Here is a 13,527-nt window from a genome sequence, read left to right as displayed (position 1 = left end):
AAGAACGCTTCACCAAATGCGACATTTTGTGTCTGGATTCATGGGTGTGCCAGAGGCACATTGGAAAGTTTGAGCAAATTCGACTGAATTCTGGACAGCTGCATTGACGCGCACACGCGCAGGAGAATGCACATCCACGTGGATCTAATGTATTGATATTTATTTCACGTTAATGAGTTGGTGAATTCCTCACTTTCCTTTTTTTTTTTCTTCTTATGAGCTTGCCTTTTGTACCGCCATTTCGGGGCGGAGTTGACCGCACCAGACACGACCGAAATTGATAAAGAAAAGCGCTTCCGGCGACAAGTGTTCCAGCCCAGGTAGTCGCATGGCCATGGTGTCTCCGTGGTTTGCAAGCTGTCGTTGAAAGGCCATCCATGCAGCGGATAAACCACCATTATCGGCTAAATTCTCGCCCAACGTCATTTTACCATTGACATGATACATGGTCTGATTCGGTCCTTCAACGGTGAAATTGCTGTATTGTGACACAAAGCACTGACTCTTTTCTTCAAACTGAGCCGTCGTGTCGTTTGTCCACCACTGCATGAGTCTTCCTTGTGCATCGTACAAACGACCCGAATCATCAAAAGCATGCTACATCACGGCAAACAGCAGAATGATCAAGTCAATAAATTACGAACGGTCGAATCATGGTTGGTAAATGTTTGTATTACCGTCAATTCATGCCCAATGACCACGCCTACTCCGCCGTAATTAAGCGCAGCCAAAGCGTCCGAAGATGAATAATAAAATGGAGGTCTGAGAATGCCGGAAGGAATCACAATCTGTATTGAAAAGATAATTCCATCAGTTTGGCGAGAAATGCATTTTTTTTTTTTTTTTTTTTTTTTTTTTTTTTGGAGCAGAAAACTTGCCTCGTTGAAAGAAGGTGAGTAATAAGCATTGACTTCGTGAGGCGTCATGAACCATTCACTTTTATCTACGGGCTGACCGATGCGACGCCATGCATTGCGTACCTGCCACGCTGCACTGGACCGTTCATTTTCATAAAATGATTGCTCATCAATGTCAATTCCACTGAAATAGTCCCGAAGTGAGGCAGGGGAACGCACATCGGGCGATTGAATATTATAGGCGGCTTTGTGGCGTATTGCGTTGACCTTTTCGATCGCTTTTTGGCGGGTCTTTTCGTCCAGCCAATCAATCAAAGCGAGTCGATCGAGCCATGCACCGTGGATAAGATCGAGAAACTGGCCAACCTTGTTGCGCTCATCTTCACCGCCGAATTTAAGCATCACAAAGTAACGACCCATCAACTGACCAAAATTCTCGCTAACGCGCTTGGTGCAAGTGCGAGAACGCTTGGGTAGCGTGTTAACTGTACCAGAAAGCATGGCGTTTAGTCCTTGGACCGCCGATCGTGTAACGTTGTCCACAGCCACGGCTTTGTGAAGCATCATTCGCACAAGAAGATAATCTTTGACATCGCTGACGGTCAGTTCACCACTCTGAAACCAGGCGGTCAGACGGTCCAAATACTTGGGCGTGGTCACAATGAAGCGCGAAGGAACATCGACGGAAGAAGGAACAAAGTGGCGAAAGTAAGCTGTCCAGTTCATGATAGGATATTGCTGCTCAATTTGCGACAAGGACATGGGATTGTAACTGCTGATCGGATCCAAAATGTCTTGCCTACATAATAATACGAGAAAAACAGTTGAATATGGGCTTTCAGCTGCCTATCATGTCTAATCTGTTTACTTCGCCATCATCAGCTCTGCGAGCCGTGTCTCCAACTTGACGATGCGCTCAGCCAAGGATTTGGCGGCTTCGTCGTTTAAAAGGGTCAGTTCATGTTCGCTGCTTTCATCGGCGCGTTTATCGTTGGCAAGCAGCTCGGGCGCTTCTTCACCAAGAGCCGTGCTCAGTATATTGACGAGCTGTTCTCGAAATTTCTCCATCATGGTGGGATCACTGTAATATTCTCTGGACGGCAGTATCAGGCTTGGTTGACCCAAACTGATGCTGTGTTGGTCAGGTCGTTGATCATCCGTGCCAATCGATACGTCAATAAAAACTTCGGTGGGATCCTCGCCTAGCAGGATCATAGCACTGGTGAAGGCTTGAATCGCGTCAGGTTGAATAAGTGGCAATGAGTGGTTGACAGTGGCAAAGGGGGCCAGCATGGTAGCCAAGCCCTTGTACATCGGCGTAGGCCCCATTTCATCAATAGTCAATTCATCCATGCATGAACGATAATAACGCTGCATGCGGGCTAAATTTTCCTGATCAATTTCATCATCATCCGTTACTGCGGTGCTCCCGGTCGTATTTTTCGCCAGTTGCATGACATCTTCATAAGAACTTTCAAGCACCCAATTCAACACTTTAAGCGCGTCGCTACGCAAAGTCGTAAATGTACCAATAGCTTAAACAAAGCCATAATTAGCAATCGAAATTTTAATGCTGCCATGGAAAATGTGCCACTTTACATTGTTGGGAATCCCGCATGGTGGTTGTATCCAGCCAACTACCACCTACAGATCAGATGTCAAATTATTACTGTTTTTTCAAACTCATTGAGACTAATCTTGCCGGGTTACACACGTACATGTATATTGATAAAAGTCGGTACACGGATCGACGTTCATATCGATATCCTTGAGAATGGCGGCAGCGGCCTCGGTGCATTCAGGCGACCAACACACCGCCCGATTGGCTGTAGCAGCTGTCGCCGCTGTCACGCTGGCCATGGTAAAAGAAGGATCGGTTAAGCTCATGGTAACCGAAAAAAGAAATGCTTCGGATAATATGGAAGAACTTGAAGAAATGAAATGGGGATCAGGAATAAATAAAACATTGATGTTTTCGGGAGGATTCGATCAGAAATTTGACAAGGCCAAGCGTTGTAACAAATTAAAAAAAATTTCACCAACAGCGGGATTAGGAAATTACGAGACAGCAAATGTCATGACACAACAAACAACGCAAAATCACTCATCATGTTGCCAAGGAAATATGCAAGAAATCTCTATCCCCAGTGAGTCGTAGGCAATGGAATTGTCGGTATTTTCACAGATTCAGTAACTATGCAACTTGACGGTCAGATAAAAAAAAAAGTAACAAGATTGTTTATATCATGTTTTTGTGGAGAGATAAGCTGAGCTGAAAAAACCCACCGGTTGGTTTTTATTATTTGACGGCAGACACAGACAAAAAGTTCTGTAGAGATTCGATTTCCAATTTGGATACGATCTTCTTTAATTACATCACTGTTGACTAAAACAGCATATCCATTCATTTCCTATATCGACGTTTTCCCTGAATTTCTCATATCAGCGAAAAATCAAAACGACGCTTCAAACTCTTTTTACTTTTTTTTTGTTGCACATAAAAAAGTGTATCCGTTCCTTTGTATCTTTTTTTTTATCTAGCGAGCCATAGCGCCAACCCATGCGTGGATCAGTCATTGACCTCGCACAAAAAATAGTTCTAATTCATCATGAGTGCCGATGCGAAACTGATTGTCAGTCTCATCAACCGTATTGTCGTTCGTGTAAGTATTCAATCGGATCCCATGTCAGTGGTGCCCTGAGTCCCGGGGAACTCATCCGGTTCTTTTTTAGTTGCCCAGTCATCGAGGTGAAGCGAGTCAAACACTCGAAAATGATCCCTTGATTCAACAGACGTAGGCTATTGAAAGATGTCACAACAAATGATCGAGCCATGCTAACTGAGAATCCTCATTGATAATGTAGTGGTAAACGAGAATGAAGCGAGCGGTACTGGGAATTTATAATAACTTTTTCTTGTGTCGCGTTTTGCCAGTGGCTACGTTGATCGATCTTTCCGAGTATAGGTTACCGCTCATCACAAATACGCTTATTACCATCATTGATAGCATTTCAAAGGTATATTATGGATTTCTTTTCGGTTGGGAGAAATAAGGTTTTCTTTTGTACCACAAGTATTAAAATGTCCATTTTTCCATCAACGTCATTCTTGTCAAAAAAGCCATCGACGCCCAATCCAGATGAAGTAGTCGCCCCGGATGTGTTGGAATCGCAGTATTTACTTTTAAAGATTTTATCCGCCTGCATGCAGCATCACTGGCAGTGTGTCCGTGCCCTTCACGACGTCAGTGGTTCCATATCGGGGCATTCCGAAAATCAGGGTTCAGATGCCAAAGACACCCTAACCGATCGCGCCGATCCTCCTCCTTTGGATGACACGATTGCCAAATACGTGGTTTCCGCCATGTCACGGTTCATGTTTCATATGTCGTCCATGACCGAGAAAGAAATATACGATCTTCACCCGTCGCTCAGTCAAGTCGCCTTGGATATCTACAAAGCAAGCAGTCGAATCATATTCTACGTCAGTGCCAGTAACTGGCCCGTAGTATTTGCGCGAATAAAAGCACGCCTGCTGTACCTGTCCACGACCGATGATGAGGACCCGGATACATTCGACGTCCAACTCTTGGAATGCTGCGCTCTCAACGCACGACGATTAAGTATGCTCTTGGCAGGTAAAAACATCCGTTGTAGTTTCCTTCCGTAACCCCATCCATCACACACACGCTTATACATTCTCCAGAATTTGGATCTTTATTCCCAAAGTTGAAAGCTCAGTTGTCCGTGGCTGCCGTACTTCGCCGCACCATTTGGAATTGGATTGAAGCTTATCCGATGGAATTTACCCGTTTATATCGTTTTAAAAAACGCATGGAAGGGAATCCCGATCTCCTGTTTGACATTTGCGGCTCCTTAGCCGATTCGACCAAACGAAAAGCGGCGTTTTGGCCGTTGCAACTCCATCTCCTTCTTCTCTGTCCCGACATTCTCGCCTCGCTCACTCAATCGTCCCATGCCGATGGCTATACCAAAAAGGTATTTTTTTTTTGTTCACCCGTGCGGTGAAATGGGGTGCCACCGAACATTTGCTGATGCAATGTTTTGTGAAATACTTGTAGGCGGCTTTTATTAGCAATTTACGAAAAGAGATTGCCGGTCGACGTTATACGGAAATTGCTGCGGTTTGCTATATTGATGTGTGTCGAGCCGTGACTTATATGCCAAAAGAAGACGGTGCCATTCTATTTCAGCAATTTGTGGATGTGGAAAAGCAACTTCAAGACAAACTGTTCAATTTGCAAGATCCACTTTTTGGCGATCATTTTCCGACAGTGTCAGGACTTTTGGCCGATGCTCGCTCCGTTTTACCTGCGTGTTTAGCGGCTCTGTTTCGATGCAATCCTTTGTTAGTTGTCAAAGAATTCTACTCGCTGTGTTTCGATGAACGCGCTCCAAAGACCTACAAACCCAGTTTTGTCAAAGCATCGCTTATACTGGCCACCGATGTTAACCGATACCGATGGATGTCTCAGGTCCAGGATTTCTATTTCCACTTTGCTCACCCTTTGCGGCGGCTACTGTTGCTCACGGTGAACCAGGAGTCGGAAAAAAACGATTCACAAAGCTCGTTGCATGGCTCGTTGCATGGCTCGTCGCTAAGCCGGAAAACCATGACGTTCATTCCTGATAAAAAGACCAAGAAAGAACCCTACCATAACGCCATGGAACAGCAGGAACTTTTGGTGGATTTACTGCGCATTTTCCAAATGCGGCCTATGCTCGCTTTCGTTGTAAGTGGGGAGTGGGTGCAGGCCATGGATAAGTAGACGTGAGTGAGGTGACAAAAGAGACTTATAGGAAATCGGTGAAGATAAAGCGGAGCATACGGCTAGGCTCTTGACAACTGTAGCCTATCTGCTCCGCGATAAACGCTCGTCAATTCGTCGAGCTGCCGCGGACTGCCTTTTGGAACTTCACAATGCTCAGTTTATGACTCAATGGACGGCCACTGATGCGCTGATGATGCCAACCTTTTGGCGTATATCTTCTCAAGTCGTGACCATTGTGGCCAAGCAGCTCCTGGATCATATCGATACCAGTGATCAACTCAAACTACTACTCAAATTGCTTTACGGTCTATCAGCACAACGACAAGTCTTCTTGCGCAGCCACGAGGTAAATCCTATAATCGCTGCACAAAAAAAGCTGAGGCAGTCTACTAACTCGGATCTGTTTCCAAAGGAAATGGCCGCTCCGGATATCACAAAAAAAGAGTGGCTGCAATCGATGCATCTGTTGGAAACATGTTTCTTGCTGCTGCTGTGTTCGACGGAAGCCGACATTTTCGATACCACGATGCTTTGTTTGCAAGCATTTTGCGAAGAGGCGGCCCGCGCCAAATATGAAGGCGATATCTATGTACCTTTTCTGAGTAATCTGGCCATGTATCAGGAGCTGGTGCAAGGCATTCCGGCCATTGCCGGTTGCAAATTGCGTCAAAAGTTTATTCGTAAACTGCTGCGAGAAAAGACAGAATATTCCACGAGCGTCTTGGCGGCTTGGGCGCAAGCATGGCATTTGTGGAAACAGCTCACAACGACCATCATTCGGCCAATGGACACTCATTCACGAAACGACACTCATCATCGCGATCATTCACGCAAGTTGCACTCCAACCGGCACGAAAGATCACGCAGTTTTGCCGCTCCACCACGTCGAGTTCCTGTGGAGACGTTGAAAGCGGCAGATCGGCCGTTGGAATGGCAAAATTATGGCGGGTTACTGGCATCCTTGGCGGGAATATGTTTTTTGGAGGATGCCACGTCGCTCAGCACCTGGTCGTCGAATGAATCTTATCATCCGCCGCATCGAAGCCTTCCTCAGTCGGCCGAAGGCGACGCTGTTATGAACCAATTTATTCGAGAAATGGTGGAATTGCTGACGTGCGATAACCTCATCGTTCGTGAATGGATAAAGGATATTCTAGGTACCGATCTCTCTTCGACATTGTCACCGACCCTGTTCAAACAACTCGAAGACGCCGTGTCTGCCTGCTTTCACAACGAAACCGACAGCAACCCGATCCGTAATCCGCGTTACACGCTGCTGGTGGACCAAACGATCTCCATTCTTCGATTGTTATTACAGCGAATTCACACGGAAGACATGCAGGTGCTTTATACCCTGGATTTCAGTCCACTGGTGACACGATGTGCTGCGTATTTGAATGATTTAGCCCACACGCCGGCCTTGGTCAAAATCAAGATCAAAATGTGCCAACTGTGTGAACTCCTCCTCATGCATCGCAACAATATCATGCTGGGACACGAATTCTCTGTGCGCAATAAACTGCTTGATATCTTGGTCAAGTGGATCAGCGAATTTGCCGTGACGGTAGGCTGCACAGTGGCCAAGTGGCCAATTCACACCTCTTGCTGCAAGTTCTTTTGTACGCTAACAGCATGTTCCACAGAAAAACCCGTATACCCTGGATGGAGCCATGCTTCACGTAGAAGATATGCAGCGAGAACTGGATCTATTATGCCTAAAGACGCTCGCCATGTTGTTGCATCATCTGCCGATAATGTCTGCCGAAGACAGCATGTTTGAAACGGATTCCAAACAAATTCAAAGCAGAGCCTTTTACGAGTACTACATGATCTTTTATAAGCTGCTTAATCGATACCGCATACCGCAGGTATCGTATTGGTCTCGCCATTTTGCGCCGTTTTGTTTTCATGTATTTACTCTGTTTCTATGTCTCCTCCAGAATGAACGCGCCTTGGACTCATACGACGCATCTTCGATGGTAAGGACTCTTTTCTCCTCCTACGTTTGGTGATGATCGCTTACAGGTATTGCGTGTTGAATAGTCTCAGAAGGAACTCATTGATTTGAACGCTTTGCGCAAATACACCATTCTTGCATTGTCTAATCTTTTGAGTGCCAATATTGACAACGGGTTATCGTATGTGTTTTCCGCCTGCTATCATTCAGACACAAGCATCCGCGTCGCTTTTGTGACCATCCTCACAAGCATGATCAGGCAAGGCGTCTTGTCTCAAACCTCCAGCCACCTGGTGAATACAGATCGGTTCGCCAAACTTGTCGATGTAAGTGCTCTCTCTCCCCTCGCTATCTTCAAACTGTGTTAGTCCTTACGAAGCATCCTTTTTTTTTCGTCTTGCATAGATTTTGGTGGATTCGGATATCGAGATTGTGCTGTCACTGTGTGATGTGTGTCCGATTAGCGATCATGAAGACGCCGTGAATGTGCTATTGGCAACGTTTGCTTCACGGAACAAGGTGCTGGCCTTGCTGAAAGCAGTGATTGAAAAAGAAGTGCAAAAGACAGGTAAACCATTGGTTTCTATGGCGATAATAGGATAATAGCTTACCACCGTGATAGACTGTGAGACGGATCTGTTCCGTAAAACAAATGTCACGACGCGCCTCTTATCCAGATTTGCCAAGATGTACGGTGGCGACTATGTCCGTTCGGTACTTGGACCGGTCTTCAAGAGCATGGACGACACGCCTCGTGAGCAACGCACCTTTGAGTTGGATCCATCCAAGTTGGGTTTGACCGAAGATGTGGCTGTCAACAAGCAAAATGTGATTCGTACCACCGAAATGTTTTTAAATGCTATTTGTGCCTCGACCCAGGAAGCTCCAAAGTAAGTCAGTCTCCGCGAGTATCTTCCTAGGACTTTTTCAACTTATTTTTTGACGTAAAAAAGATCGTTTCGGCAAATATGTCATTACATTGCGACGGCGGTGTCAGCGCGATTTTCTGAGGCGACGTATACAGCTGTGGGAGCATTCATCTTTCTCCGATTCTTCTGTCCTGCCATTGTGTCGCCCGAAGAACTTGCCAAATGCCCGAGAAGGCGAGACAATCATCGCGGTTACTTGATGATCACCAAGGTCATCCAAAACTTGGCCAATAATGTTCTGTTTGGTTCCAAGGAAACGTACATGATTGCATTGAACGATTTTCTGACCTACAACATCTACCGGGTCACCAATTTCTTGCGTGAAATTTCCGATATCCGTTCACTGGAGGATCCCGATTCCGATACGGTGCCTGTAACGACTTTGACCGACGGAGATCACGTCGTATTGCATCGTGTGCTGTACGATAATTTCGAACGGATACGCATGGACCTCGGAGCGCGACGAATGCAGGTGGCGCGTACCAGCCAATGCTCACTTGCATGGAAACATCAGTTTGATCAATTTGCAAATATCCTTGTTCAAATTGGTCGACCTTCTGAAGCGGCCAAAAAAGAAGCCAATGGATTGCGCAATTACGGTCTAGCCGCCACCAACCAGTTGTACGCCGACTTTATGCGTCGTCATACCCATCGCAGTACGAAAGAGATTGTGGTGCAAAAGATCTTTTACGACAGCGGCCTTTCCAGGGCCGGAAGACCTGTATTTTATGTCATTGCACGTCGCATTGTTGCCAGCTCCATGGACTTTGATCTGTTGATTTTTCACATCCTCAAGGTATGCTATTGATTGTGGTTCATTATCGAAAATACAGCAGTCGAACAATTATGATGATATTTATCTGCTGTATTTTGTTGAAAAAAAGACCTTGGAAGCGGTGGCCAACCGACAATTCGAAATTCTTTTTGATATGTCTCAATATGATTACGAACATGAGATTCCCGGGCAGTGGATCGAACGGTTTATGCACTTGATGCCTTTGGAGACAGTTGACAGCTTAACGGCGATCTACGTGTATAACCCCAGCACAATTCTGGCGACCGTTTTGAAAAAGCATGCCGTGTTTTATCCTGCCAAAATCGTGAAACGTCTTATCTCCCTGGTTACCTTGACCGAACTCTACGAATACATTTCGCCTCCCGAGGTGCGATTGCCCAAATCGACCAGTAAGTGCTATAATCCATGACATGTGATAGATGGTGCGGAATCTGATCAGTTTGTTCCACTGCCCAAAGTCAACTTAGATGCGGAACGGGGCGTCGTCTTCTTTCCTGTGAGCCGTCTGACCCAGAGCAAGACGCAAAATCCAGTGACTATTAAAGTGGGGCTTGAGTATGTGCAGGTGACCTCGGCGAGGAAACAAGAATTTGTTCCTGGATTTTCGGCCATCACCAACGATGTGTACCATATTTCGGAAATCAATGACCTGGCCTTGCAACCCACGCATTCGTCGTCCGAGGTTTCTCAAGAATTCCGGTTCCGATACGGTAAAAACAACCATCGACTGGTCTTTGGATCACTGAAAGCCCAGCCTATTGTGAATGTATGTTACGGTGGATTCGATCTCAAACCCTGTGATCTTACCTGTTTTCTCTGTATTTAGGCCATTAAAGCCAGCAAACAACGGTTGGGGTCGTCGACAACAGCGCATGAAATGCAACGTACCGTGTATCCCAAGGAAATCCCCGGAAGATTGTTGAGCATTGCACTTTTAATGCTCGGACATAAGGAAGCCCAACTACGGGTAGAAGGTAAAAAATATGACCTATCCATGTTCCCCGCGACTGAAATTAGTGAATCAATCCTCATCTCTCTCTCTCTCTGTCTCTCTGACACATCCGCACACAATAGCGTATCATCTGTTGTATACTTTGGCTCAGACATTCAATCTGAATATCTCACGACGGTTATTGGATGCAAACGATATATGCGTGCCTGCCAACAATACAGATTTTCTTTTGGATATCAGCAAGACACTGGCGACGGAAGAACCTTGGCTTACATTGGACTTTTTGGACGAATCTCTTGTCGGATTTTATCATTCCGATGACAGCAATCGCTATCTTGCTCTGGATTGCGTGTTGCCCTGGTTCCTCAATCTACCGCAATACCTCAAGAGCACAGAATCCGATGCCGAGCGAGCTAAAGAGAGAATTCACACTTTGATAAAAATGACAGCCTACCGAGGCAAGGTAATAATCGTGTTGATTGATGATTGATGCCCCGTTGCACGCTTTCCTAATTATCTTTCTTTGTATTTCCTGGTTCTATCAGAGCTACAAACTGATGCAAACCAAACTGTGGAGAATGATTGCGAAAATGGACAACATGTTCCACATTGTACTGGATGCTGCTATTTCGTACTCGGTTCAGCAGCCCTTGGGATCCGATCGAATCGAAGCGGTTGCTGATACTATTGTGTCGTTGTCCAACACTGCGATCCATGGTCAAATTATCAGCCGAATTCGTGAAGTGCTTCATCGCACCATGGAAAAGCCCTCTCGCACACTGACGGAACATCCTGTGTGGATGGAAATCGTCGTTTTGCTTCGCTTCTTGCTCATGCTTAGCTTCAACAATGAAGAATTGGCCACATCGTATCTACCGGAAATTTTTCACATTGTGACGTTGACTATGGGCTTGGGATCGGTCTTTGTCCGCGCTACGGTGCACGGGATTCTTATCAATGTGGTTCAGTCGCTTTGCACAGGTGTCACGCTTCCCGAGTCCAATCGAAAGAGATTGCAACTGTTGCTCAACGAATTATCCGAATCTCGCTTCCAATTATTGTTTGGCATCAAAAGTACGCATGTCAACGCATTCACTGTGAACTCGGAAACTTTGGCCGAGCTAAAAGAAACCGTGGCCCTGACCTCGCTCGAAATGGTTATCATGAATTTCATGGACGTCATGGCGTCTGGAGCGCTTACCACAGGTAAACTATCCCAAAATCGTCGCATGAATGGGCTACTTTGCAGAGAGTGAATTAAGCCATTTTTTCTAATATCTTCTTTCAAGACGTGGCCAACATTTGGCGGGCTCGATGGATGAGCCTTGTGACGAGCACGGTGTTCCATTTCAATCCGGCGATTCAGCCTCGTGCGTTTGTGATTCTCGGATGTTTGGGTCAAGAACAAGTGGACGATGACCTACTTTACCAAATTTTGGTTGCATTGCGTGGCGCTCTGGATATCTATGATGAATCCAATCCGCAATTGGTGGTTGGCATCATTGTATGCTTGAAGGATATTGTCCCAAGTTTGTCGGCACGGTCCAAGTATTTGCGACAACTATTCTGGGTGGCCGTATCGTTGCTCATGATTGAAAGCTTCAGCTTTTTCCGCCTGGCTGTTGAGATGCTGACGGCGGTTTTGGGCACACTCAACTCGTGCGGTTCTTTTACCAGTGATGTAGGCATGGCGGCCGTGCTGCTGGCAGCGCGGACCCCGATTGCCGTCGCTCGCGAATTGGATCAGCAAGCTGGAGTGAATTTTGAATCCTACTTTTCATTTGCCATCGCGGGGATCTTGCTCAAAGGCGTACGTAATCAAAATGTCCGTGACAGCGTGTATGAAGCGCTGAGTCTCATGGTGGATATCGATTACAAATGCGAACTTTGCGCACGGCCCCAAGCCCTCGGATACATCGGCGGATTGATGCCGGGAGAATTCTCGTCTCGGTCATTCGAACGACTGTTCCAAGCCAGTACGATGAATTACGATATCTTGGACATGACCGATGAAACCACCGCCCTGCTCCTGTTCATTATTCTCGTCAATCAACTGGATTTGGTCAGCACCGAAGGCGAACGACTGCGCATTTATGAGTTTTTGGCCGAAGCTGCGGCTACCAAACCCAGCGTATTTGCTACAGTGTAAGTGAAGGGTTTTGAAGATATGGTTTGGAATGACGGGACTTATGCCCTATTGAATAGATATGAACTGTTACTACCCAAGATGAACCACTTGGTAGCCAATTGTCAGAAGCAAGCGCTGCTGACCTCGGTGCAATCGATTTTGGTTACGGCGTGTTCAGAAAATGAAATATTCAAGCAAGCGCCTGATCTTGGCAAGACTGTGAAAGAACTGGGCTTCAGTGGATTAGCCTATCTATCCAATGCGCCGACCAACAGTAGCCAACATTTACGCCAATTCACGCTATTGGCTAGTCGCATCATTGAAAATATCATTGCTCAATAATTCATAGATAAAAATTTACCCGACAGAAATAGACTATTCTAGACAAAAAACATATCCCCACGTACTTGTATTGTTTGCATGCAATATTTATTGATATCAATCTCGCCAATGAAATTTCAGAAGATACATAGAAGATACATTAGAAAATTCGTTTAAGCTAGACTATTTGTTGGGTCATATGTGATAGCAAGGAGAATGGAAAATACAACTTGTTTTTAGTCAATGGTAATCTGGCGAGCCGAGGATGGACTCGATTTGGGCAAATCGATTTCGAGCACGCCGTCGTTAAACTTGGCACGGACGTTGTCGCGGTCGACATTGTCGGGCAAAGGCACGGTTCGAGAAAAGGTGCCGAAGCGGCGTTCTTGATAGCGAGTATTGTTGCTGGTCCATTCCTCTGACTGCTTAGTCTCGGCTTTCAGAGTGAGCTTGCCTTCGGAAAGATCGATCTGGATATTTTCCTTCTTTACACCAGGAAGTTCGGCATGGACCACCCACGATTTGTCAGTTTCGTAAACATCCACGGGCGGGCTCAAGGTACTCGATCTCAAGGAGCTTTGACCACTACGATGGTGGAAAGGAGCTCCGACGTCTCCGAGAAAATGTTCAAAGAGTTGGTTCATTCGGCGTTCAATATTATCGTTGGGACCCCAGTTGATTAACGACATGATGAGATGACGATAACAATAATTCGATGAAGAACCCAACTTGTGGACGTGCAAGCATCCTTTATATACCCATGCTTCTCTGTCTATTTTTGAATGTTTCTCGAA

At 45.9% G+C, this 13,527-nt stretch overlaps 3 protein-coding genes across 3 annotated transcripts; 1 reads left to right on the top strand and 2 right to left on the bottom strand.

Annotated features, from left to right (window-relative positions):
- Nucleotides 1–9: 9 nt before the first annotated feature.
- BYT42DRAFT_592914 (uncharacterized protein) lies at nt 10–2,717 on the bottom strand (the record flags this gene model as incomplete). Its single annotated transcript, XM_051570657.1, has 6 exons — nt 10–144; nt 226–597; nt 678–788; nt 879–1,656; nt 1,726–2,392; nt 2,576–2,717. 6 exons carry the CDS (start codon nt 2,715–2,717, stop codon nt 10–12), a joined length of 2,205 nt encoding a protein of 734 aa, XP_051425577.1.
- Nucleotides 2,718–3,203: 486 nt separating this feature from the next.
- On the top strand, nt 3,204–12,825 carry BYT42DRAFT_563965 (uncharacterized protein). Its single transcript, XM_051567672.1, has 22 exons — nt 3,204–3,520; nt 3,591–3,652; nt 3,723–3,724; nt 3,793–3,875; nt 3,979–4,495; nt 4,564–4,856; nt 4,940–5,611; nt 5,679–5,996; nt 6,063–7,214; nt 7,294–7,518; nt 7,591–7,629; nt 7,694–7,933; nt 8,013–8,175; nt 8,230–8,497; nt 8,561–9,332; nt 9,421–9,721; nt 9,791–10,098; nt 10,159–10,306; nt 10,407–10,747; nt 10,830–11,490; nt 11,574–12,429; nt 12,490–12,825. Exons 1-22 carry the CDS (start codon nt 3,467–3,469, stop codon nt 12,752–12,754), a joined length of 7,740 nt encoding a protein of 2,579 aa, XP_051425576.1. The 5' UTR covers nt 3,204–3,466; the 3' UTR covers nt 12,755–12,825.
- On the bottom strand, nt 12,826–13,522 carry BYT42DRAFT_563964 (HSP20-like chaperone). The gene has a single exon (XM_051567671.1). The coding sequence runs from the start codon at nt 13,420–13,422 to the stop codon at nt 12,970–12,972; it is 453 nt and encodes a 150-aa protein (XP_051425575.1). The 5' UTR covers nt 13,423–13,522; the 3' UTR covers nt 12,826–12,969.
- Between the last annotated feature and the right edge of the window lie 5 nt (nt 13,523–13,527).

Source organism: Radiomyces spectabilis, assembly GCF_025331425.1.
Source record: "Radiomyces spectabilis strain NRRL 2753 chromosome Unknown BYT42scaffold_4, whole genome shotgun sequence".
Classification (NCBI taxonomy): Eukaryota; Fungi; Mucoromycota; class Mucoromycetes; order Mucorales; family Radiomycetaceae; genus Radiomyces; species Radiomyces spectabilis.
The sequence above is the reverse complement of the archived record's forward strand: the minus strand, read 5'-3'. Positions and strand labels throughout refer to the sequence as shown.

Excerpts from the sequence above, each read along its gene's own strand:
- BYT42DRAFT_563964 (XM_051567671.1), bottom strand. The coding sequence starts at position 13,422 with ATGTCGTTAATCAACTGGGGTCCCAACGATAATATTGAACGCCGAATG.
- BYT42DRAFT_563965 (XM_051567672.1), top strand. The coding sequence starts at position 3,467 with ATGAGTGCCGATGCGAAACTGATTGTCAGTCTCATCAACCGTATTGTC. Across the intron at positions 8,498-8,560 it reads TCGACCCAGGAAGCTCCAAA|ATCGTTTCGGCAAATATGTC; the intron begins GTAAGTCAGTCT and ends GACGTAAAAAAG. Across the intron at positions 9,333-9,420 it reads TGATTTTTCACATCCTCAAG|ACCTTGGAAGCGGTGGCCAA; the intron begins GTATGCTATTGA and ends GTTGAAAAAAAG.